The sequence below is a fragment of the Anomaloglossus baeobatrachus genome, chromosome 1 (genome assembly GCF_048569485.1).
Source record: "Anomaloglossus baeobatrachus isolate aAnoBae1 chromosome 1, aAnoBae1.hap1, whole genome shotgun sequence".
Taxonomy (NCBI): domain Eukaryota; kingdom Metazoa; phylum Chordata; class Amphibia; order Anura; family Aromobatidae; genus Anomaloglossus; species Anomaloglossus baeobatrachus.
Window position 1 is genome coordinate 139,408,595 of NC_134353.1, and position 25,542 is coordinate 139,434,136.

The 25,542-nt window shown below is 46.3% G+C and overlaps 1 protein-coding gene and 2 long non-coding RNA genes across 4 annotated transcripts in view; 1 reads left to right on the forward strand and 2 right to left on the reverse strand.

The window, feature by feature from the left end:
• The window catches only part of LOC142290417 (macrophage scavenger receptor types I and II-like), a 240,175-nt gene that overhangs the window by 145,877 nt on the left and 68,756 nt on the right, over window positions 1–25,542 (reverse strand). Inside the window, exons 1-3 of one of the 2 annotated variants that reach the window (XM_075334371.1) lie at window positions 19,223–19,304; window positions 18,953–19,067; window positions 12,595–12,702 (exon numbers count right to left, since the gene is read on the reverse strand). In XM_075334371.1, the coding sequence (XP_075190486.1) occupies window positions 12,595–12,702; window positions 18,953–19,061 (217 nt within the window). In that variant the 5' untranslated portion in view covers window positions 19,062–19,067; window positions 19,223–19,304. Of the gene's footprint in view, window positions 1–12,594; window positions 12,703–18,952; window positions 19,068–19,222; window positions 19,305–25,542 lie in introns of those variants that run through there. The other variant, XM_075334377.1, reaches the window with a different exon arrangement.
• LOC142290431 (uncharacterized) lies at window positions 186–1,118 on the reverse strand. The gene is made up of 5 exons (XR_012750307.1): window positions 1,050–1,118; window positions 876–973; window positions 715–796; window positions 523–636; window positions 186–267 (listed from the first exon to the last, which is right to left on the reverse strand). It is a non-coding gene; the product is annotated as an uncharacterized LOC142290431 (long non-coding RNA).
• On the forward strand, window positions 3,530–4,442 carry LOC142290438 (uncharacterized). Its single transcript, XR_012750308.1, has 5 exons — window positions 3,530–3,578; window positions 3,655–3,752; window positions 3,832–3,913; window positions 3,992–4,105; window positions 4,361–4,442. It is a non-coding gene; the product is annotated as an uncharacterized LOC142290438 (long non-coding RNA).

The following is a 25,542-nucleotide window of genomic DNA, read 5'->3' on the forward strand; positions in this document are numbered from 1 at the left end:
CTAAAAATATATGGTGTGCACTCAGTTATTGGAAAATTTTGAGGTGCTAGTGAGTGGACCGGGGTCCAGACTATCATGTACAATATAGACACTGCACTCTCTATTCAAAGAACGAGGTATATAAAGACCAACAAAGTAGTTTTAGTTCAAAAGGTTTTTTGTTTTTTTATTTTTATATTTTCAATGCTATAAGGTAATAAAAGTGATTATAATACATATGGTGGGACGTTTCGGCCATAACACTGGCCTTCTTCACGCCGTATTACACTGGAAAGAGGGTAAAAACAAGACAAAATCAATATACATGAAAAAAAGAGGGAAAAATAAAAGAAAGGGGTTTTTTTACATATAATTACATATATACATTTTTTGGTAGTTGCTTAATAGTAAGGAATCTTAATCCATGTCAATATTAGTTCCTTGGACGTATATTATGCAACTCTATACAGTAAGTTACCATAGATGTATTAGAAAAAGAAAGGATAATAGCAACAGTAGTGAAGGTGGCAATAAAGCACCTACCTCCAAAGAAGTGGGGGAAATTGGTTCCAATAGATGCAGGGAGTGTGTACAGAGAAGTATAGAGTAGGGGGACACCCTAGGTATTATTTTTCTATTGGTCACAGAAGAAAATTCCTGCAAATAAAGGTAGATAGGGTGAGATTGGAGTAGATGGAACACCTGACTAAGGTAAGTATACCCAGGTGAGCATACCTGGTGGATAAGGTGTCTCAGGGTATGTTTGTTCTGGAAAGGTCTAGTGAGTGCATCAGCAGAGCATTTTAACTTATGGTTTCTGAAACATAGGAAAAGAGTCAATGTGGTTTAAACAGATAGATTCTCAGTTTAATGCCAAAGGTGTTTTGACCAATTACCTTGTAATAATGCGCAACCTTAATTCAGTATTTATTGGAATAGTGTAGGGACCTAGTCTGAATTTAGTATTTTCAGATACGGGCTCACATTTTATGTCCTGTAAGGCAGGGAACATAAGCTGTTAGGAAGTGCATTGTAACTATAGTAGAAGGTTAACAAAGAACAGGTGGTACCTTATTGGACTCCACATGTGAAATAAAGCTAAAGACATGCACTGAAAAGGTCTTTGCAATGTGTAATTCCTATAAGACAAAATGGACAGAGCTGATTCAGAATGAACCAATGCACTAAATGCCACTAGTGTAGAAAATGGGGATATTATACCTTTGAGCCGTTCAGGATATAATCCACCACTTGTAGAGAAAGAGAGTATGCAGAAATACACTTTCTATTATCTGGAAGAGGTAATACGCAACAGGGTTGGATACAGGTACTGGGACATGTAAATCCTGATATACTGAAGCAGTTTTGACTTAAAGCACATTACCTGTGTGATCCTTAAGCAGGAGATGTGTGTAGGGCAGTTTAAGGTGTCCCTCTATGGGATGGAAAGTCGGATTAGTGGAATGCAAGACAATGGTAAAGAAAGTGGTCCGGTTGGAGGGGTTGTGATGTTGCGTCCTACCTTAGAAGGCCGTCTTCCCAGACTGTGGCTGCTGCAAATGGGGACTGTGTATGCCGGCTATTTACTTCCGAAAACCGGAAGTCACGTCAGACGCCGGCGCATGCGCAGTAGCGTAGTGCGCTCGTGTTAGTGCAATTACGGTACCGTTAGGTATGTATTAGGGGAGCCGGCACCTGCGCAGTTAGCAATTTTCTGTACTTAGTGAGATAATCGTACTGGGAAGACGCTTATTCCTTCTATGTAGATGTTTTTGTGTATTCAACTGGTAAGAGGTTACAGGCTAAGAGAGGAATAGGAGAAGGCAGGCATAGTACAGGGGCAAGTGTCTGTATTGAATTATGTACGGCACATATACAATAGTAATTGGAACACAAGGAATATATACGCTGTGAATAGAAACACAGACATAGGCAAAACCTAGCATGGGAAATATGACATCATAGTATCGTTTATGCGTACTCCATAAAACCTAGAAGCAAAAGGTTAATACACAAAGTAAAAGGGTCCCAATATGCTACGTAGTGCAAGGACAGTACAGTGTCTATAAAAATCTATTTTGGTGTTAATCTATACATTACCATCTAATAGAGAGTGCGCAGTGAAGACAGAAATGGTAGTAGAGGTTTTTCTTAGGTTTTCTGTAAAAAATAAGTAATCAGCACTTAGTTATGTCATAGACAACGTTTTATAGATGTATACACTTTAAGTGGGCCAATCTATTTCTCTATTGAGCCCTTTGGGTGCTAGAGTTTCGAGTTTATAAATCCAGAAACTTTCCCGTTTTTTCAGAAGCTCTATGTGGTTACCGCCACGTCTAGGTCTGAGCACTCTATCAATAACCTGGAACCGTAATTGCGCCACATTGTGCCTGGCCTCATGAAAATGAGAGGGGATGGGAAGCCATACTTTCCCACATCTAATCGTGGATTTGTGGCTGGCAATTCTGTCACCTACATGCTGTGTGGTCTCGCCGACATATAGCAAACCACAGGGACATTTGATTAGATATATCACAAAGTTGCTTTCGCATGTAAAATGTTCTTTGATCTGGAAGCTTTTGCCGGACCTGGGGTGTACAAAGTGGTCACCCTTGATGACGTTTGAGCAAGAGGCACAACTGAGGCACGGAAAGGTGCCAGTACGTTTAGGCGCCAGAAGTGTTTGGGTATTGAATTTATCACTACCCACATCTGCTTTAACCAGTGAGTCTTTTATATTAGGTGGTCTCCTTTTGCACATTAGTGGAGGAAGAATGAATGATCCTATATCTGGGTACGCCTTTTTAAGCAGTGGCCAATGTCGATGGATTATATTGTATACTAGGGGCATGGAGGGGTGATATGTATGTACAAATGGGATCCTGTCATACTTGATTGTCTCCTCCCTCAAGGGAGTAGGAAGAAGTGCCCTTTCCTTCTCTGCTCTAAGTAGGGTCTCGGGGTAGTTCCGTGTCAGGAACCTCTCAGTCATTTCTTCTAGTCTCTGTTCTCTGATGGTATCATCTGAGACTATACGGGTAATCCTTTTGAATTGCGACCTCGGCAAGCTATTTTTAATGGATTTTGGGTGGCAGCTGTTGTACAGGAGCATGCAATTACGGTCCGTGGGCTTGCGGTATAGGTCAGTGGATAGAACACCGATGTCATCTTTTCTTATATATGTGTCAAGAAAGTTAATTTCCTTTGGATGGTAATTCAGTGTGAATTTAATCTCCGGCCATACACTATTGATATATTTATCAAAGTTTAGTAAGCTTGTAATGTCACCCTGCCAGATGCAGAATACATCATCGATGTAACGGACCCAGAGAAGGGCCAGTTCATCGAATGATGGATAAGAATAAATGTATCGATTTTCAAAAAAGTCCATGAAGAGGTTTGCATACGCCGGGGCTACATTAGATCCCATCGCGGTCCCGTGGCATTGGATATAGAAATCATCCTTAAATAGAAAATAATTCTCATTCAGGACCAGTTCTAAAAGAGCCATGATGAAATCAACTGTGCCCTGTTCAAAGTTAGTGTTGTCCTTTTCAGTGCATGTCTTTAGCTTTATTTCACATGTGGAGTCCAATAAGGTACCACCTGTTCTTTGTTAACCTTCTACTATAGTTACAATGCACTTCCTAACAGCTTATGTTCCCTGCCTTACAGGACATAAAATGTGAGCCCGTATCTGAAAATACTAAATTCAGACTAGGTCCCTACACTATTCCAATAAATACTGAATTAAGGTTGCGCATTATTACAAGGTAATTGGTCAAAACACCTTTGGCATTAAACTGAGAATCTATCTGTTTAAACCACATTGACTCTTTTCCTATGTTTCAGAAACCATAAGTTAAAATGCTCTGCTGATGCACTCACTAGACCTTTCCAGAACAAACATACCCTGAGACACCTTATCCACCAGGTATGCTCACCTGGGTATACTTACCTTAGTCAGGTGTTCCATCTACTCCAATCTCACCCTATCTACCTTTATTTGCAGGAATTTTCTTCTGTGACCAATAGAAAAATAATACCTAGGGTGTCCCCCTACTCTATACTTCTCTGTACACACTCCCTGCATCTATTGGAACCAATTTCCCCCACTTCTTTGGAGGTAGGTGCTTTATTGCCACCTTCACTACTGTTGCTATTATCCTTTCTTTTTCTAATACATCTATGGTAACTTACTGTATAGAGTTGCATAATATACGTCCAAGGAACTAATATTGACATGGATTAAGATTCCTTACTATTAAGCAACTACCAAAAAATGTATATATGTAATTATATGTAAAAAAACCCCTTTCTTTTATTTTTCCCTCTTTTTTTCATGTATATTGATTTTGTCTTGTTTTTACCCTCTTTCCAGTGTAATACGGCGTGAAGAAGGCCAGTGTTATGGCCGAAACGTCCCACCATATGTATTATAATCACTTTTATTACCTTATAGCATTGAAAATATAAAAATAAAAAAACAAAAAACCTTTTGAACTAAAACTACTTTGTTGGTCTTTATATACCTCGTTCTTTGAATAGAGAGTGCAGTGTCTATATTGTACATGGACCATTTTTTGGTCGTTGCTCTCCCGCTGTGAAGCACACATCTCTGTGTTTGACAGCGGGAGCCAACGATCTGAATGTGCAGGGAGCAGGCTTCTGGCAGCCTGCGGTAAGCTGATAACCAAGGTACATATCGGGTATCCAAGCAAGGCGCTTTGCTTAGTAACCCGATGTGTACCATAGTTAAGAAGCACAGCGTCGTTACACAGGTCGCTGGTGGCTGATCTCTGATCACTGTGGAGATCTGCCTGATTGACAGCTCACCAGCGACCATGTAGCGCACACCAACGATCCCTGCTAGGTCAGATCACTGGTGGGATCACTGGTTGCGTCGCTTAGGCTATGTGCGCACATTGCGTTCTGCACTGCAGAATTTTCTGCAGCGATTTGAACAGCACACGTGCGCTTCAAATCGCTGCAGAAACAGTGCGTAATGAAAAAAAAAACCCGATTCCATGCACTCTGACTGCAGCTCCTGCCATAGACAGAGCGGGGGCTGCCGGCAGAGCGCAGGAAAGAAGTGACATGTCACTTCTTAGAACGTGCGCTTCGGGCAGCAGCCGAAGTGCTGCGCTCCAAGACGCCACGTGCGCACGGCCCCTGCACAATCTTCATAGATTATGCAGGGGACGCAGGACGCATGCAGTTACGCTGCGCTACATAGCGCAGCGTAACTGCATGAAATACGCACACGTGCGCACGTAGCCTTAGTGTGACGGTACCTTTACAGTTCAGGTTTGCTCATCTCTAATCTTAATCCCATTGAGACTTTATGGTCATTAAGTGGAGGGATAAACAGAAATTGTGATAAGATCCAAGCACAGATTAGATAAGAATGGGTTGTCATCAGTCAGGATTTGGCCCAGAATCTGATATCCACCTGCCAGGGCAAAGGCAGAAGTCTTGAAAAATAAGGGGTACTTCTCACATAGCGAGATCTCTAGCGAGATCACTGCTGAGTCACAGGTTTTGTGACGTACCAGTACCAGCGATCTCGCTGTGTGTGACACTAAGAAGCAACCTGGCCCCTGCTGTGAAATCGCTGATAGTTACACACTGTTGTGGTTCATTTTTTGCTCATTGGTCTCCCGCTGTGTAGCACACATGGGCATATTTGACGGTGGGAGACCAACGAGGACCAACTGTGTAAGCAGCGTACGCTGGTAATCAGGAAAAATATTGGGTAACTAAGCAAAGCGCTTTGCTTGGTTACCCAATATTTACCCTGGTTACCAGCATACATGCTTACAGGCTGCCAGCGCTGGCTCCCTGCACACGTAGCCAGGGTACACATCGGGTAACCAAGCAAAGCACTTTGTTTAGTTACCTGATATTTACCCTGGTTACCAACGTACACCGCTTAGTGCTGGCTCCCTGCACAAGTAACCAGGGTAAATATCAGATAACTAAGCAAAGCACTTTGCTTAGTAACCTGATGTGTACCTTGGTTACCAAGCGTAGAGTCGCTGATGGCTGGTTGTTGGTGAGATCTGCCTGATTGACAGCTCACCAGCGACAATGTAGCGACGCACCAGCGATCCTGACCAGGTCAAATCGTGGTCGGAATTGCTGGTACATCGTTTAGTGAGACGGTACCCTAAGGTTGTCCAGGCGAGGGAGGGTATTTTTTTTTTACTTTGGACACACAGCGTCTACAAAATGTTGTTTGCCCCCAGTGAGAGCCATTCAGAGACTGCAAGCGGCTCTCACTGGGCCAAGCACCGAGCGTACCCGAGAACAGTGATGCTCGATCATGTGGTAAGCATACATGAAGCACCCGAAAGCACCCGAAAAAAAAGATCATAATCGGTAGAGATAAGCGAACTTCAAGCATGAGGCTTGGGGTTGGGGTTCGGGAAAACACGAGAAAATCAGTCAGGTGAGTGTTGCGCTCGGCTCGTGTGTGTGATTGCCTGCATCCTGCGTGCTGCAGGATGTGTTTTTTTCAGATCAAATTTAGCTTACATTCAGTGTTGGAAGATGTTTTGTTCACAGAAAGTAAAAAACAAACACTGTCCACACAGCTCCAGAAGTGTTTTTCGTTGGGCTAAAAGCAATACACTTCCGAAGCTATGTGGGCAGTGTTTGTTTTTTTAGCAATTCTCCATGAACAAAACATTTTCCAACACAGAATGTAAGCCAATAATGACCAGAAAAAACACATTCCTCAGCGTGCAGGAAAAAAAAACACCCTCCCTTTCCTTGAGCTTGAGGTTAGCTCATATCTAATGTTCAGGATTGAACCCTGAACACCAAGTGTTCGCTACAAATCTTGACCTTTACAATTCAGGTTTGCTCATCTCTATTCTAAATCCCATTGAGACCTCATGGTCAATCCTCAAAAAGTGGGTGGACAAACAGAAATTGTGATAAGATCCAAGCACAGATTAGAGAAGAATGGGTCTGAGAAGAATTTGATATCCACCTGCCAGGGCAAAAGGCAGAAGTCTTGAAAAATAAGGCTTATCACTGTAAATATTGAGTCTTTAATTAAACTTGATGAATTTGTCAATAAAAGTGTAAATGTACCGCCCGGCGCTCGGCTACAGCCGAGCCGCTCGGGTCCAGGCTCGTTGGTGGGTGGCTTGAGCTCCTTCGGACCCGGACGCTCTGAAAGGGGATGCTGGCGCTTTTGGTGGGAGTTAGGTAGGTGCACGGCCGGAGCCGTGCTTGAGTCCGTGACGCCACCACGCGATGTGGTGAAGGTAGACACCACCGCTGCGATTACTGGGCACCCCGGGGGAGATGGTAGTGCAGCAAGCAAGATGTTAACCCCTCCATGGGTAGGGATGATGGCCCCGAGACCCGTTGGGGATAGCTGGGTGGTGCAGGGCGGTGCGTGGCTGGATGGCACTGTTGTACTCACTGTTATTGACACACACAAGTCTCTGGTAAACCAAGTTGATAGTGGTCGGTGCCCGCAGTCGGCTGCATCTGGTCCCCCACCCGGTTTGGTGGTCTTAGCCTTTCTCCTGCACCATGTTGTGTATCTGTAGACTGTCTGCGCTTCAGCGACGGGAGTCCGCTCCCCGGTTGTGTGAATGTTGGGAGAGCCCGTTTGCCCGCAGACGCTGGCCCGTGGGATCTCTCTGCCTGTGCAGTGGCTTTCTATCCCCCTCGTTGGGATGTTGTCTTCAGTCGGGACTTGGGTGGGAAAGGACCTATAGTCCAGACCGCAATCAGTTAATTAACTCAGTCCAGTTGATTCTGGACCTCGTTTCAGGGTCTGAGTACAGCCCTGTGTGCTACGGTTTCCGAGTCGGTTCCCCGGGTCGGTACCGGCTGGCAACTACCCTGTCCCGGTCCACCATGGTTCCACCGAGCCATCTTCCCGGCTCCTGCAGGCTAAGGCCTCCGTATGCCTCCTAGCAAAGGTACCAGGGCTCCAACCCTGGCACCTGTCAGACTGCTGCAGACCTGGGCACAGGCCTGCTTCCACTCTACTCCACTCCTAAAACTCAACAACCGAACTGTTTTCATTTTCCTGCCTCAGGTTCTCTGGACTCCTCGGTGGGCGTGGCCAACCACCTGGCTCCTCCCCCTGGTGTGTCCATCAAGCACTGAGAGAGGTGACTAGGTTTTAATAGTTAGCTGATGACACCTTTTTGGGGGACAGGTGTAGCGCAGGGGTCTATCTGTGACTACCTGGCTAGTCCAGGGCGTCACACTCTCCCTTGGTTAACTACAGACCGTCCGCGGGCTGTCCGACCACCACCGTTTATTTTGTAACTGAAAAAGATAAAAGAGAACATTTGTACAATTATAACAACAGTATTTACAATCAAGCATTTGTGTTTCTTCCCTTGCGGGAGGCATGTTACTTAAACATTGCAAAATATAAAAGGAAACACTTTTATTAACCGGGAACGGGACGGGATCGGGTCCTTTCATTTGCCCACCCAAGCAAACCTAAACCTTGATGCTGCCTCTAAAAACAGGTCAGCACCCCTTTTTCCCAGTCCAGAAATCGGGTTCAGGTCCGGGTATTGCCTATACGGGCCGGGTAAAAAGTTCCTTACCCGGCAGTCTCTCAGAGGCCCCACGTCGAGGGGACCCCTGACCCGGAGGGTAGTCACTGGTTCCAATGGTGACGAGACCTCGGCCTTCTCTGCTGCAGGCCCTTCCTCCAACCAGCCTCCCCGGGGACTGTTGGACCTGAAAGGGTGGTCCGGGATTATTTACAAGCCCAAATGTTTTTGGGTGGCCTGCAAGTTCTCAGCCATGTTCATTGTAAAACGGGCAGTAACGGGGATCAAACAAAGTCCCAACGGGGACGGGCAGTATGGTAGCCGGGAACCGCTACCTTTTAACACTCTTCCTCGTACTCCTCAGGACTATATGGCAGGGTAGGGGACTGGGGGTGCCTCCGGGCACTGCGGCTCACCCTTCTTTTCACATTGAGGGCGAACCACCCCTCTCCCCGCAATGCCGGGTGTAGCTCACCAGCTCTCCGGGCTCCAGGTCCCGCTTGGGGTAACCAACGGGCAGGTGCGGGTACACGTCTCTGCGGGACACAAACACTTCCGCCTCCAGGCCGGGCTCAAAGATAAACCCCCATCCACGGCTGGGGTCAAACTGCCGGACTTGGCCTTTGTAGGTTGGGCCCTGTACCCGATAGGTGGCGCTGTGGAGGTTTTCTTTTTCCTGATGGTCCGGGCCAGCACCTCCGCCTTCTGCTTCTCTCGAGCCGCAATCTCCTGGCCCTGCTGGCGCTGCTGCCGCTCCCAATACGGAGCGACTGCCTGCTCCCTTTGCGCGGGGGTCGGGCCCAGCCGGAGTTCCCTCGTGCCGGCTACGACCGACACCTTCTGCACTGGGGAACTCCGCTGTGACGTGGCCTGCTGTGCTGCCTTGCAGCGGCAGCCCTGCGACGCCTCAGCCGAGGCCTTGTTTGTGGGAGCAGCCAGCTTTGCCCACTGGACCTCCTTTCGGTCACCGGGTACTTCCATCTTGGCCGGGCGGACTGCCGAAGCCTGGATTAGCAGGGGCGCGGCTACTTCCGGGACCAACGGGCTCGATCCAAAGCCGGACACCTGCCGGCAGTCAATCTTCCACGGGAGTGGGATGGGGGTTGATCAGGTGACTGGCTGTCCTCGGGCTGCTTCCACCGGCGGATCCTCGCAGGTGGATTGGGCGGGCTTCGCTGCCGGTGTCAGGGGCAGGGGACCGAGCTGGGGAGCAGCGGTAGCCGGTACGGGCGGTGAGGGAGGCAACATAGAGGGCAGAGGCCGACCGGGTCCCTCAGCCGCGTCGGCCGGTCCCTCGGGGACACAGGGGCGTGGGTCACTTATCTGCTCCTCCAAAATTGCCTCCACTTCACGTACCCGCACGGCCGCAACTATCTCCTCCATCTCGGCCACCCACCGCTCCATTAGGAAGAGCACCTGGACCTGCAGACGGTGGCACATCAGTGTCGTCCGGGCTTCCACCCACGCTGCAGTTCAAAGCGTGGGCTCCGGTGCTGCGGGCTTGCGGGACGGGTCAGCCATGGCGCTCTCGCGGGGTCCAGGAACCAAAAGTGTGGCAGGGATCTCTGCAACCGTTCACCGCTGACTTCACTTCACTAGATAAGTGAATAGGTTTGAATCCTGTTCGTGACACCAGAAGAGTTGATGTGTACCGCCCTGCGCTCGGCTGCAGCCGAGCCGCTCGGGTCCAGGCTCGTTGGTGGGTGGCTCGAGCGCCTCCAGACCCGGGGTCACTTTGCTCTGAAAGGGGATGCTGGCGCTTTTGGTGGGGGTTAGGTAGGTGCACGGCCGGAGCCGCGCTTGAGTCCGTGATGGCACCCACGGGATGTGGAGAAGGTAGACACAACCGCTGCGATTACTGGGCACCCCAGGGAAGATGGTAGTGCAACAAGATGTTAACCCCTCCATGGGTAGGGATGATGGCCCCGGGACCCGTTGGGGATAGCTGGGCGGTGCAGGGCGGTGCGCGGCCGGATGGCACTGTTGTACTCACTGTTATTGACACACACAAGTCTCTGGTAAATCAAGTTGATGGTGGTCGGTGCCCGCAACCGGCTGCATCTGGTTCCACCTGGTTCGGTGGTCTTAGCCTTTCTCCTGCACCGTGTTGTGTATCTGTAGACTGCCTGCGCTTCAGCGACGGTAGTCGGCTCCCCGGTTGTGTGAATGTCGGGAGAGCCCATTTACCCGCAGACGCTGGCCCGTGGGATCTCTCTGCCTGTGCAGTGGCTTTCTATCCCCCTCGTTAGGCTGTTGTCTTTAGTCGGGACTTGGGTGGGAAAGGACCTATAGTCCAGACCGCAATCAGTTAATTAACTCAGTCCAGTTGATTCTGGACCTCGTTTCAGGGTCTGAGTACCCCCCTGTGTGATACGGTTTCCGAGTCGGTTCCCCGGGTCGGTACCAGCGGACCACTACCCTGTCCCGGTCCACCACGGTTCCACCGAGCCATCTTCCCGGCTCCTGCAGGCTAAGGCCTCCGTATGTCTCCTAGCCAAGGTACCAGGGCTCCAACCCTGGCACCTGTCAGACTGCTGCAGACCTGGGCACAGGCCTGCTTCCACTCTACTCCACTCCTAAAACTCAACAACCGAACTGTTTTCTTTTTCCTGCCTCAGGCTCTCTGGACTCCTTGGTGGGCGTGCCCAACCGCCTGGCTCCGCCCCCTGGTGTGTCCATCAAGCACTGAGAGAGGTGACTAGGTTTTAATAGTTGGCTGATGACACCTTTTTGGGGGACAGGTGTAGGGCGGGGGTCTATCTGTGACTACCTGGCTAGTCCAGGGTGTCACATAAACATTTATGAAATGCTATTAATTGCACTTCAGTAACCATAGACGCATGTGACTAAAATACATGAAAACATTGATGCAGCAAACTACAGTATGTGAACATCAAAATATGTGTCGATTTCAAAACTTTTGTCCACAATTCTATACACATAATACACTTTTAAATCAATTAAACACTGTTATACAATATACCGTGTGATGGTTATACTGCAGGTCAATGGTCAGCACTATTGCCTTTTAACATTGGAGTCCTGGCTTTGAGTCTCACCTAAGGCGGGCTTTGCACACTACGACATCGCAGGTGCGATGTCGGTGGGGTCAAATTGAAAGTGACGCACATCCAGCATTGCATGCGACATCGTAGTGTGTAAAGCCTAGATGATACGATTAACGAGCGCAAAATCATCGTAATCGTATCATCGGTGCAGCGTCGGCGTAATCCATAATTATGCTGACGCGACGGTCCGATGTTGTTCCTCGCTCCTGCGGCAGCACACATCACTGTGTGTGAGGCCGCAGGAGCGAAGAACATCTCCTACCGGCGTCACCGCGGCTTCCGTAGGATATGCGGAAGGAAGGAGATGGGCGGGATGTTTACATCCTGCTCATCTCCGCCCCTCTGCCGCTATTGGCCGCCTGCCGTGTGACGTCGCTATGACGCCGCACGACCCGCCCCCTTAGGAAGGAGGCAGGTCACCGGCCAGAGCAACGGTCGCAGGGTAGGTGAGTGCATGTGAAGCTGGCGTAGCGATAATTTTCGCTACGCCAGCTATCACACGATATCGTACCTGCGACGGGGGCGGGGACTATCGCGTGCGACATTGCAGCATCGGCTTGCGATGTCGCAATGTGCAAAGCCCACCTAAGGCGTTCTTATGTCTGAATTGAATTCTATTCAAGTGTGAATCTTTACAAAGTCGACAAATTACTGCACTCAATAGAAATAAAATGGGAATGTACCTTTTGTAAAATCTCAGTAGTGCAGACTCGGGCTAATCTTTGAGTGATTATACCTTTTCATGTAAACCAAGAGGCTTATATAAACATCTATTGGTCGGTCTCCTTAAGTAACAATTCCATTAAGGGGTGGACACATCATTGGTGCTATCTGTGCGGCCGCAAAGGGTCTCAAAAGGTAAGGGGGGCATTTCTACCTCCATAGCAGGTAGAATTGTACATTTTGATGAGCTCTTGGCCTGCAACGGGCCCATATATTGATTTTCCACAGGGGCCCTTTTCTGTAAATGTTCGTCAGTGATCTAATTACATTATAGTATACAATACCTTTTAGTTTAATGGTGAAGATAAGAAGGCCCAGGACAATAATATACAGTATTACAATGGCCAGAATGGCAATGTTCAGTTTCTTTTCAATACTTTTCATTGTGTTACCTAAAAAAATAAAGATGGTATTTAATTTTTTAATTTTTTTTAATGTAAAACAAATCTAAATATCTAAATATTAAAGAGTTGATTCAGCTACACAAGTGTCCTCCTGCCCTCTATGTGCTTTATGGCCCTCTGCTTGTAGTCCTATTTATATGGTAAAATAGAGAGATACCATACCACTTGCATTTACCTACACCCATACTGGGCCTATTGTGGAATATATATATACATCCCAATTTCTGATATATATGCTGCCCATCTTGGTATACACAGCATGTCCCCCTTTTTTATATATATGTCTTTCTTGCTGGGCCCATCTTGTTATATATTGCCCATATCCTGTGACCCTTCTGGCATATATGTCTCCCATCCTAGTATACAGTCAGGGCCAGAAATATTTGGACAGTGACACAAGTTTTGTTATTTTAGCTGCTTACAAAAACATGTTCAGAAATACAATTATATATATAATATGGGCTGAAAGTGCACACTCCCAGCTGCAATATGAGAGTTTTCACATCCAAATCGGAGAAAGGGTTTAGGAATCATAGCTCTGTAATGCATAGCCTCCTCTTTTTCAAGGGACCAAAAGTAATTGGACAAGGGACTCTAAGGGCTGCAATTAACTCTGAAGGCGTCTCCCTCGTTAACCTGTAATCAATGAAGTAGTTAAAAGGTCTGGGGTTGATTACAGGTGTGTGGTTTTGCATTTGGAAGCTGTTGCTGTGACCAGACAACATGCGGTCTAAGGAACTCTCAATTGAGGTGAAGCGGAACATCCTGAGGCTGAAAAAAAAGAAAAAATCCATCAGAGAGATAGCAGACATGCTTGGAGTAGCAAAATCAACAGTCGGGTACATTCTGAGAAAAAAGGAATTGACTGATGAGCTTGGGAATTCAAAAAGGCCTGGGCGTCCACGGATGACAACAGTGGTGGATGATCGCCGCATACTTTCTTTGGTGAAGAAGAACACGTTCACAACATCAACTGAAGTCCAGGACACTCTCAGTGAAGTAGGTGTATCTGTCTCTAAGTCAACAGTAAAGAGAAGACTCCATGAAAGTAAATACAAAGGGTTCACATCTAGATGCAAACCATTCATCAATTTCAAATATAGACAGGCCAGAGTTAAATTTGCTGAAATACACCTCATGAAGCCAGCTCAGTTCTGGAAAAGTAGTCTATGGACAGATGAGACAAAGATCAACCTGTACCAGAATGATGGGAAGAAAAAAGTTTGGAGAAGAAAGGGAACGGCACATGATCCAAGGCACACCACATCCTCTGTAAAACATGGTGGAGGCAACGTGATGGCATGGGCATGCATGGCTTTTAATGGCACTCGGTCACTTGTGTTTATTGATGACATAACAGCAGACAAGAGTAGCCGGATGAATTCTGAAGTGTACCGGGATATACTTTCAGCCCAGATTCAGCCAAATGCCGCAAAGTTGATCGGACGGCGCTTCATAGTACAGCTGGACAATGACCCCAAGCATACAGCCAAAGCTACCCAGGAGTTCATGAGTGCAAAAAAGTGGAACATTCTGCAATGGCCAAGTCAATCACGAGATCTTAACCCAATTGAGCATGCATTTCACTTGCTCAAATCCAGACTTAAGACGGAAAGACCCACAAACAAGCAAGACCTGAAGGCTGCGGCTGTAAAGGCCTGGCAAAGCATTAAGAAGGAGGAAACCCAGCATTTGGTGATGTCCATGGGTTCCAGATTTAAGGCAGTGATTGCCTCCAAAGGATTCGCAACAAAATATTGAAAATAAAAATATTTTGTTTGGGTTTGGTTTATTTGTCCAATTACTTTTGACCTCCTAAAATGTGGAGTGTTTGTAAAGAAATGTGTACAATTCCTACAATTTCTATCAGATATTTTTGTTCAAACCTTCAAATTAAACGTTATAATCTGCACTTGAATTCTGTTGTAGAAGTTTCATTTCAAATCCAATGTGGTGGCATGCAGAGCCCAACTCGCGAAAATTGTGTCACTGTCCAAATATTTCTGGACCTAACTGTATATGCCCCCCATCCTGGAATAATATACTGTCCCCCATCTTGGTATGTATGTCTCCCATCCTGGACCCATCCTGATATATGTCCCCCATTCTGGTATGTATGCACCCTCTCCTGATATAAATTCCTCCCATTCTAGTATATATGTCCCCCATCCTGGTATATATGTCCCTTATCCTGAGCCCATCTTAGTTTATATGTCCCCTTATCCCAGGCTCATCTTGATGTATATGTCCCCCTTCTTGGTATATATGACCCACATCCTGGTATATATTTCACTCATCTTTATATACAGTATATGCCCATCATATCTTGAATCCCATATATATTGTATGTCCCCCAACATGGTATATATGTCCTCCAGCCAGAACTCATCCTTTTATGTATGCCACCCATCTTGGTATATATGCCCGCCATCCTGCTATATCTGTCACCCATTCTGGGACCATCCTGACATATATGTCCCCCATCCTGGGCCCTTCCTGGTATATATGTCTCTCATTCTTGTATATACAGTTAGGTCCAGAAATATTTGGACAGTGACACAAGTTTTGTTATTTTAGCTGTTTACAAAAACATGTTCAGAAATACAATTATATATATAATATGGGCTGAAAGTGCACACTCCCAGCTGCAATATGAGAGTTTTCACATCCAAATCGGAGAAAGGGTTTAGGAATCATAGCTCTGTAATGCATAACCTCCTCTTTTTCAAGGGACAAAAAGTAATTGGACAAGGGACTCTAAGGGCTGCAATTAACTCTGAAGGCTTCTCCCTTGTTAACCTGTAATCAATGAAGTAGTTAAAAGGTCTGGGGTTGATTACAGGTGTGTGGTTTTGCATTTGGAAGCTGTTGCTGTGACCAGACAACATGCGGTCTAAGGAACTCTCAATTGAGGTGAAGCAGAACATCCTGAGGCTGAAAAAAAAGAAAAAATCCATCAGAGAGATAGCAGACATGCTTGGAGTAGCAAAATCAACAGTCGGGTACATTCTGAGAAAAAAGGAATTGACTGGTGAGCTTGGGAACTCAAAAAGGCCTGGGCGTCCACGGATGACAACAGTGGTGGATGATCGCCGCATACTTTCTTTGGTGAAGAAGAACCCGTTCACAACATCAACTGAAGTCCAGAACACTCTCAGTGAAGTAGGTGTATCTGTCTCTAAGTCAACTGTAAAGAGAAGACTCCATGAAAGTAAATACAAAGGGTTCACATCTAGATGCAAACCATTCATCAATTCCAAAAATAGACAGGCCAGAGTTAAATTTTCTGAAAAACACCTCACGAAGCCAGCTCAGTTCTGGAAAAGTATTCTATGGACAGATGAGACAAAGATCAACCTGTACCAGAATGATGGGAAGAAAAAAGTTTGTAGAAGAAAGGGAACGGCACATGATCCAAGGCACACCACATCCTCTGTAAAACATGGTGGAGGCAACGTGATGGCATGGGCATGCATGGCTTTCAATGGCACTGGGTCACTTGTGTTTATTGATGACATAACAGCAGACAAGAGTAGCCGGATGAATTCTGAAGTGTACCGGGATATACTTTCAGCCCAGATTCAGCCAAATGCCGCAAAGTTGATCGGACGGCGCTTCATAGTACAGATGGACAATGACCCCAAGCATACAGCCAAAGCTACCCAGGAGTTCATGAGTGCAAAAAAGTGGAACATTCTGCAATGGCCAAGTCAATCACCAGATCTTAACCCAATTGAGCATGCATTTCACTTGCTCAAATCCAGACTTAAGACGGAAAGACCCACAAACAAGCAAGACCTGAAGGCTGCGGCTGTAAAGGCCTGGCAAAGCATTAAGAAGGAGGAAACCCAGCGTTTGGTGATGTCCATGGGTTCCAGACTTAAGGCAGTGATTGCCTCCAAAGGATTCGCAACAAAATATTGAAAATAAAAATATTTTGTTTGGGTTTGGTTTATTTGTCCAATCACTTTTGACCTCCTAAAATGTGGAGTGTTTGTAAAGAAATGTGTACAATTCCTACAATTTCTATCAGATATTTTTGTTCAAACCTTCAAATTAAACGTTACAATCTGCACTTGAATTCTGTTGTAGAGGTTTCATTTCAAATCCAATGTGGTGGCATGCAGAGCCCAACTCGCGAAAATTGTGTCACTGTCCAAATATTTCTGGACCTAACTGTATATCCCCCATCTTGGGCCCATTCTGGTATATATGCCCTCATCCTAGTATATATGTCTCCCATCCTGGTTTATGCAATATCTGCCATCCCACATAGGTCCATTAGTGGAAATACAGAGCAAACCAATTAAAACACTTTCTATGAAGTAGTATGAAAAACTGTCAACATGAATATAAGCTATGTGAGGACATTTAGCACTCAGTTATTCCCGTGTTTAGGCTTCCTTGTTAAAGATCAAGGAAAATAATAGCTAAGATATAATATGAATGAGCAACCATACAAAAGGAATAGTGTGGCACCCTTGAGGCTTCAGTCACCACAGGGTACTGCACCTCACCTAAGGTGCGGTACTCATCCTGGATCCAGAGGAGGTCAGTACCGGTTCACACACACAACCAGGATGGCCTCCCCATTGGCGACTGGCTAGGGTTGGGTCTTAAGGCAGTCACCAAACATGGGGGTCTGACACCCAGTAGCGACAGGTAACTAGGGGATGGAAAGCCACCAGGGGGAGTCAGGAGCAACACAACAGTTTAGGAGTTCTCCAGCAGGAGAGGAAGAGAGCAGTCGGGTTTTACCAGTGGCTCTGGTGGGACACAGGAGTCAATATGGTCGCCGAGGGGAGAGCTTCATTGCTCCCTCGGGACAGGAGCAGTGCAGGGTGTAGAATCCTAGGGTGATTTATACTTCAGGTTGTCCACCAAAATCTGTAGGCCAGGGAGATTGCACGTCCCTCCAGCCCCCACAGTTCCTGGAGCACAGTGCTACATAGGTTCCGGGGTCATGTCCCAAGGCAGGCCCCACAACGGACTCGCAGCACCTACATACGGGGCGGGAGTAAACACTTTCCAAGAAGCAAGTCCCCAAAAAGCATCAAACCACGGGGATCCACTTTTAGAGGCGCAAGGAGGAAAGGTCCACTGTACTGGTTCTGACCTCCAACTGATCTGGGATTGGCTGGGGCCCATCATGGTGGTGACCGGCATCCTCCAGGTAAAACCAGGACTGTGAGTATAGAAAACCTTGAACCTGCAGAGACTGTGTCTCCGCCTGTCCTTGCCGGCGCTGGCGCCCCGCTCATCGGTGCCCGCCATTACTATTCCCTCCATCATCCTCCCCAGGGTCCACTCCACCTGTGAGGAGCAGAAACACCTTAACTGCTACAACCATCAGCCACGGAGGATTGCGACAGCAAGCAGTGGCGGCATATTACCTGGCCGCATACCGCAGGTGGTGTCATGAGACAAACCTCCACCATCATCATTCCCCCCACCTTCTTTATTGTACACCTCCGGGCCACGAAACACGGTAAAAGGGCCACCCGTGACATCTACAGACCCGACATCGCCCGGTGATGAGTAAACAGTTAACTCCTTCCTCCATGGGTGCTACAATAGCATAATCAAATTTAATTGAGCCATAGATAACTTTAAAGCATTGGGAATAAGCTCCAGTTAAAGTGGTTGTCGTATAAAAAGAGACAACATCTATAACCTCTGTTATTCAGCTGATATTGTTGAAAAAAGCACCACAAAGTCATACATTTCAAAAACCCTGCAGGGGACATGTAGCATTACATGGTAATGAAGGCATGGACAGGTCAGGTCTACCAGGAGTTCTCTGTTTTGGCTCAAAATTGATTGTGAGGGAGACAATATTCCTAAAAGGGCAAATGTAGAGGGTTTCTATTCGAGGGACAACATATGTAACAGGTATCAATAATAAAAGTTAGCAGCAATATATTTTATATAAGACTATGGTTCAGTTTTAGACAACACAATAGAAATAGTAGAATCACCTAAGGAGTAGAAGTTTGACATAACACAAGTCCACCAAAGATGCATATCTACCATATAGACTGTATAGCCTAGACTAGAGGACAGACATAGGGGGAACAAGGGGACATATCCCATGGACATGTTATATATCCATTCAAAATGATTTCCCTGAGAGGAATATAGCTAGATAGCCAAGAAGCTGACATAATAATAGTAATAATCATTAATAATTATTATAAGCTATGATTTAGTACAGTAATAAAGCATAAGAAAAACGTACCGCCTGGTATTAAAGATTTTACCGACTGATCATCCAATTGTTTATATTCTAGCTGATCAAGACATGTAGCATCCTCATCATTGCCAGAGGATTTTGACCACTTAGCCATTTAAATCTGTGAAATGGAAGAACAATTAACATTAAAAAACACAATGAAAGCGTGAATTTTTCAAATACTGGAAAACATGAATGAATCATCAGTAGCTTAAAAAAGAAAGAAACAGATAGATAGATAGATCGATAGATAATATAAAATGAAAATCCTCTCACCTTAAATGAAATTACAAGAAATATGAAGAAATTGAAGTATATTATGCAACTGATGGAAGTTCGATGGAAAACTAAATGTTCCTTGTGTCCTATTTTTATAAGAAATTGAGATGGCTAGACCTAGCACAAAACTCACTGATGTTATGCAACATAGGGAAATGAGTCATTATTTTTGCACAATGTTTTTATTTTCTGTGGGAACCTAGCATTGCAGTATGGCTACTAGGAACACGCAATGCGGTTTCACACATATTGTGTATATTCTGTGTATAGGAGGTACTAAGAAACCACAACTAGATTTTTTTCAGATGTTTTTAAATAGTTTTATTCCCCCCCCCCAAGTCTTAAGCGGGGTTTACACGCTACGATATCGTTAATGAATTATCATCGGGGTCACGGTGTTTGTGACGCACATCCAGCGTCATTAACAATATCGCAGTGTGTGACACTTATGAGCGACCTTTACCGATCGCAAAAGCGGTCAAAATTGTTTGCCGCGTTTTCTTTTTATAAGCGATGTTGTTCCTCGTTCCTGTGGCACCACACATCGCTGTGTGTGACACCGCAGGAGCGACGAACATCTCCTTACCTGCCTCCACTGGCAATGCGGAAGGAAGGAGGTGGGCGGGATGTTACGTCCTGCTCATCTCCACCCCTCCGCTTCTATTGGACGCTTGCCGTGTGACGTCGCTGTGACACCGCACTAACCGCCCGCTTAGAAAGGAGGCGGTTCGCCAGCCAGAGCCACGTCGCACAGCAGGTATGTGCGTGTGACGCTGCCGTAGCGATATCACACAATATCGCACGTACGACGGGGGCGGGTGCTATTGCGCTAGACATCGCTAGCCGATGCTAGCGATGTCATAGCGTGTAAACCCCGTTTTAGGCTATGTTCAAAAATTTTATTTTTGCAGTGTTTTTTTAACGTGTTTAATTAAGCAAATTAAAAACTTTTTTACAGTACCAGCAAAAGCTATTGGATTTCAGAAATCAATGCAAATGATTGTTATATTTTGCTGACTGAATTGAAAAACCGTTGCCTTGTTTTAGAAGCTGTAGCATATCAGTTCTTTCAGGGTTTTTGTAGTGTTTTTTTTTTCACCATAGAAAGCAATGAGGAAGTACAAACCATGCAATTTTGGTGCATTTTTGCTACTTTTTTAGTGAAGAAAACTAACTTTATTAAGCATGTACAAATGACACATATAACACTGTTCTACATATTTTCACAAGTTGTCAGGTTCAGTTATGAAATGAGCCATTGTGGCGCCCCTGAGGCTTCAGTCGCCACAGCGTACTGCACCTCACCAGAGGTGCAGTATTCATCTCGGATACGGAGGAGGTCATTGCCGGTAAAACCACCACAATCCACCAAAACATACAGTTAGATGCCCTCTCACTAGGAATTGGGCTAGGGTAGAGACATCGGAGGGTGGCAATCACTAATGTAGTGGACCCTCTGCTCACTAGGTCAGGAACCCGGGGGGGGGAGGAGATAGAAATTGAGGATCAAGACGACAAACACACACTTACAGTCTGGTATAGGCATAGGCGGATTATAATTGGGGCAATCTGGGCTACTGCCCTTGGCCCAAGGCTCCATGGGGCCCATGCTCTGAACAGTAAATTGCCCCCATTATAATCCGCATGAAACATTTTTAAGCTGCTGGATCCGCCCGCCCTGCAGCACATCGGCAGGACCAGAGCCGCCAATGCCGCCATCAGGGCATTACAAACATGACTCCTGTAAAGAGCCCCGTGAGCAGAAGCCAGGAGGGGGCGGGGCCGCTGACAACCTGTGCCCCTCCTTTTCATTCCTCTGCTCACCGGGCCCCAGAGGTCGGGGCCGCCATCAGGGCAATGAGGGGGCCTGGGTCGCTCATAGAGAGCTGCCCTTTCTCTTCCTGCACTGATCTATGGGATTGGTGCAGAGTAGACAGGAAATGTACTGGAGCAGAAGGGAGGCTGAGAAGGTGAAGGACCTTGCCTGATCACATGACCGGAGAACGGACAGGTCCTTACGCTGTTCAGCTGCTGCAGCTTCCATGCAGCTTTCAGTGTCTCATCTCTCTTCTCCTGCTCTGCACTTGATCAGGAACTGCAAAATGTGGTAATGTATAGTGTGTGTAAGGAGATGTGCCTGTTGTAGAGCTGTGTGTGTATATTTGCATGTAGTCTGTCTGTCTCTTTCCCTTGCTGGCTGTCTCTTTCCCTGGCTGGCAGTCTCTGTCTGTCTTTACCTGTCTGTCTGTATCTGTCTGTCTGTCTTTCCCTGCCTGGCTGTCTCTTTCCCTGGCTGGCAGTTTCTGTCTGTCTTTCCCTGGCTGGCAGTTTCTGTCTGTCTTTCCCTAGCTGGCAGTTTCTGTCTGTCTTTCCCTGGCTGACAGTCTCTGTCTGTCTGTCTGTTTCCCTGGCTGGCTGTCTTTCCCTGGATGGCAGTCTCTGTCTGTCTGTCTTTCCCTGGCTGGCTGTCTCTGTCTGTCTGTCTTTCCCTGGCTGGTTGGCTCTGTCTGTCTGTCTTTCCCTGGCTGTCTGTCTGTATTTCTTTCCCTGGCAGTCTGTCTGTCCTTCCCTAGCTGGCTGTCTCTGTCTGTATTTCCCTGGCTGTCTGTCTGTCTTTCCCTGGCTGGCTGTCCTTGGCAGGCTGTCTTTCCCTGACTGGCTGTCTCTGTTTGTCTGTCTTTCCCTGGCTGTCTGGCTGTCTTTCCCTGGTTGGCTGTCTATCTTTCTTTCCCTGGTTGGCTGGCTGTCTGTCTTTCACTGGCTGGCTGTCTCTGTCTGTCTTTCCCTGGCTGTCTGTCTTTCTTTCCCTGGCTGGCTATCTGTCTGTCTGTCTTTTTCCCTGGCTGGCTGTCTCTGTCTGCCTCTTTCCCTGGCTGGCTGTCTCTGTCTGTCTGTCTCTTTCGCTCGCTGGCTGTCTCTGTCTGTCTGTCTCTTTATCCGTCTCTCCACCGATATCATATTACCTCACATAAGCTTCTTATACTAACAATGTCCCTCTTTGCCTATAGCAACCAATCACAGCTCTTATAAATGACCTGTGGCTCCCAGCTCCAATGACTTTTACTATAAAGTGCAGGGTTAAATTTTCCCCTCAAAACATACACTGTGTGCAGAATTATTAGGCAAGTTGTATTTTAAGGGATTTTTTTTATTATTGATTAACAACTATGTTCTCAATCAACCCAAAAGACTCATGAATATCAAAGCTTAAAATTTTTGAAAGTTGGAGTGGTTTTTTTTTAGATTTGGCTATCTTAGGAGGATATCTGTTTGGGCAGGTAACTTTTACTGTGCAGAATTATTAGGCAACTTAATAAAAACCAAATATATTCCCATCTCACTTGTTTATTTTCACCAGGTAAACCAATATAACTGCAAAAAATTTAGAAATAAACATTTCTGACATGCAAAAACAAAACCTAAAAAATTAGTGACCAATATAACCACATTTCTTTATGATGACACTCAACAGCCTACCATCCATAGATTCTGTCAGTTGCTTGATCTGTTTACGATCAACATTGCATGCAACAGCCACCACAGCCTCCCAGACACTGTTCCGAGAGGTGTACTGTTTTCCCTCCCTGTAGATCTTACATTTTATGAGGGACCACAGGTTCTCTATGGGGTTCAGATTAGGTGAACAAGGAGGCCATGTGATTATTTTTTCATCTTTTAGACCTATAGTGGCCAGCCATGCTGTGGAGAAGTTGGATGCATGTGATGGAGCATTGTCCTGCATGAAAATCATGTTTTTCTTGAACGATACTGACTTCTTCCTGTACCACTGCTTGAAGAAATTGTCTTCCAGAAACTGGCAGTAGGTCTGGGAGTTGAGCTTCACTCCATCCTCAACCCGAAAAGGTTCCACAAGTTCATCTTTGATGATACCAGCCCATACCAGTACCCCACCTACACCTTGCTAGCATCTCAGTCGGAGTGGAGCTCTCTGCCCTTTACTGATCAGCCTCTGGCCCATCCATCTGGCCCATCAAGAGTCACTCTCATTTCATCAGTCCATAAAACCTTTAAAAAATCAGTCTTAAGATATTTCTTGGCCCAGTCTTGACGTTTTATCTTATGTTTCTTGTTCAAAGGTGGTTGTTTTTCAGCCTTCCTTACCTTGGCCATGTCTGAGTACGGCACACCGTGTGCTTTTTGATACTCCCGTAACGTTGCAGCTCTGAAATATGGCCAAACTGGTGGCAAATGGCATCTTGGCAGCTTCACACTTGATTTTCCTCAATTCATAGGCAGTTATTTTGCGCCTTTTTTGCCCAACATGCTTCTTGCGACCCTGTTGGCTATTTGCCATGAAACGCTTGATTGTTTGCTGATCACGCTTCAAAAGTTTGGCAATTTCAAGACTGCTGCATCCCTCTGCAATACATCTCACAATTTTGGACTTTTCAAAGCTCGTCAAATCTCTCTTCTGACCCATTTTGCCAAAGGAAAGGAAGTTGCTTAATAATTAAGCACACCTTAGAAAGGGTGTTGATTACACGACACCCATCCTCATTACAGAGATGCACATCACCTGATTTACTTAATTGGTAGTTGGCTCTCAAGCCTATACAGCTTGGAGTAGGACAACATGTATAAAAATCATCATGTGATCAATATACTCATTTGCCTAATAATTCTGCACACAGTGTAGTCTATGACGTTCCCTGAGTCACCCGAGGTGTCTGTGTAAAATTTTGTGATTGTAAATGTGACAGTGCAGATTCCTTTAGCAGACATACACACACACACACATAACACACACTCAGCTTTTTATATTAGATATACGTATATGGCTGACGATTCAGGGGCTCCTCATTTTGATGACCCGAAAAACAATGCATGCAGTTTTTATTTCGGGATGTTAAAATGACGACTAGCGGTTAATGTTTGGCGAGGACTGTTTGCAGAATAGGAGATTTTCCAAGTGTGATGGTGGACTGTGGAAGGTTCGAGGGAGGATCTCAACACACCTGGTAAATGCATCACCGGGGTCTTTTTTCTGGGGGACAGTGCAGGGAGGTCAGCTCCATGTTCAAAGAGGCAAAGTCCAGCAATAGAAAAAAGTTGTTTCCAGCATCATGTCCAAGAAATAAGGTTCAGCACAGTAAAAGAGACGTCCGGCACCACCAAATCACATATAGAACTCCACAATATATGGAAATAGCCCGACCATATAGAGAATATTCCAACCACTCACCGTAAGGTCACATAAGGGTGGTGCTCAACAAAGGAGATAAGAAATAAGGTTAAAAAACAATTTTATTCCATAACTTGTGCAAGCAAGTTCTGGAAGTTATGCAGGATATGTCTAAGGGGCACTTTGCACACTACGACATCGCAAGCCGATGCTTGCGATGCCGAGCGTGATAGTCCGCGCCCCCGTCGCAGGTGCGATATCTAGTGATAGTTGCCGTAGCAAACATTATCGTGACGGCAGCTTCACATGCACTTACCTGCCCTGCGACGTCGCTCTGGCCGACGACCCGCCTCCTTCCTAAGGGGGCGGGTCATGTGGCGTCACAGCGATGTCACACGGCAGGCAGCCAATAGAAGCGGAGGGGCGGAGATGAGCGGGACATCCCGCCCACCTCCTTCCTTCCGCATAGCTGGCGTGAGCCGCAGGACGCAGGTAGGAGATGTTTTGCTTTTTAACCTTATTTCTTGGACGTGATGCTGGAAACAACTTTTTCTATTGCCAAAGGTTCGAGGGATAGAGGCATAGCTGTAGTGGAGGTGTAGTCTAAATGGGGTCCGAAATTTTTGGCAGTATGGGGCCCTGAAATTCCTGGTGGCAGCACTGGGCAGGACGTACTAGCAACACACAGGGTTTGGCGCGGCTGAGGGAGTCCTGCCCACCTGTCTGCCAAAAAAGAGCATCCTCTGTAATGGTGACGGCGTTGTTGCAGGACATGCTGGAATCCAGCAGCCTGAAGAATGGAGACGGATCGGTGACCTGCTCTATGGACGTGCCTGCCGACCTGTCCACTAGCAGCAGACAATGGAGGCACACTATGTGAAAGAGGGGGACGAGGGGGACTTCTATCAAACTGTTCTGTGGCATCTGATCTATGTAGTTTAAATCCTCCATTGCCAATCCATACACTGTGTATGTATAGATTGGGAATGGAGGATTGAAACTCCATGTGAGAAATTCCCCAGCATACTGTGCCCCACTGGCCCTCCCTCCATCTTGGATATTTCCAATGTCTGCCTCCACATACTGTGTGTGCCTCTCCATCAGGATATTCTGCATGGATCATGATGTATGTAGTGGATATAATGAAAGGGCACACACAGTGTACAGTCCGGGG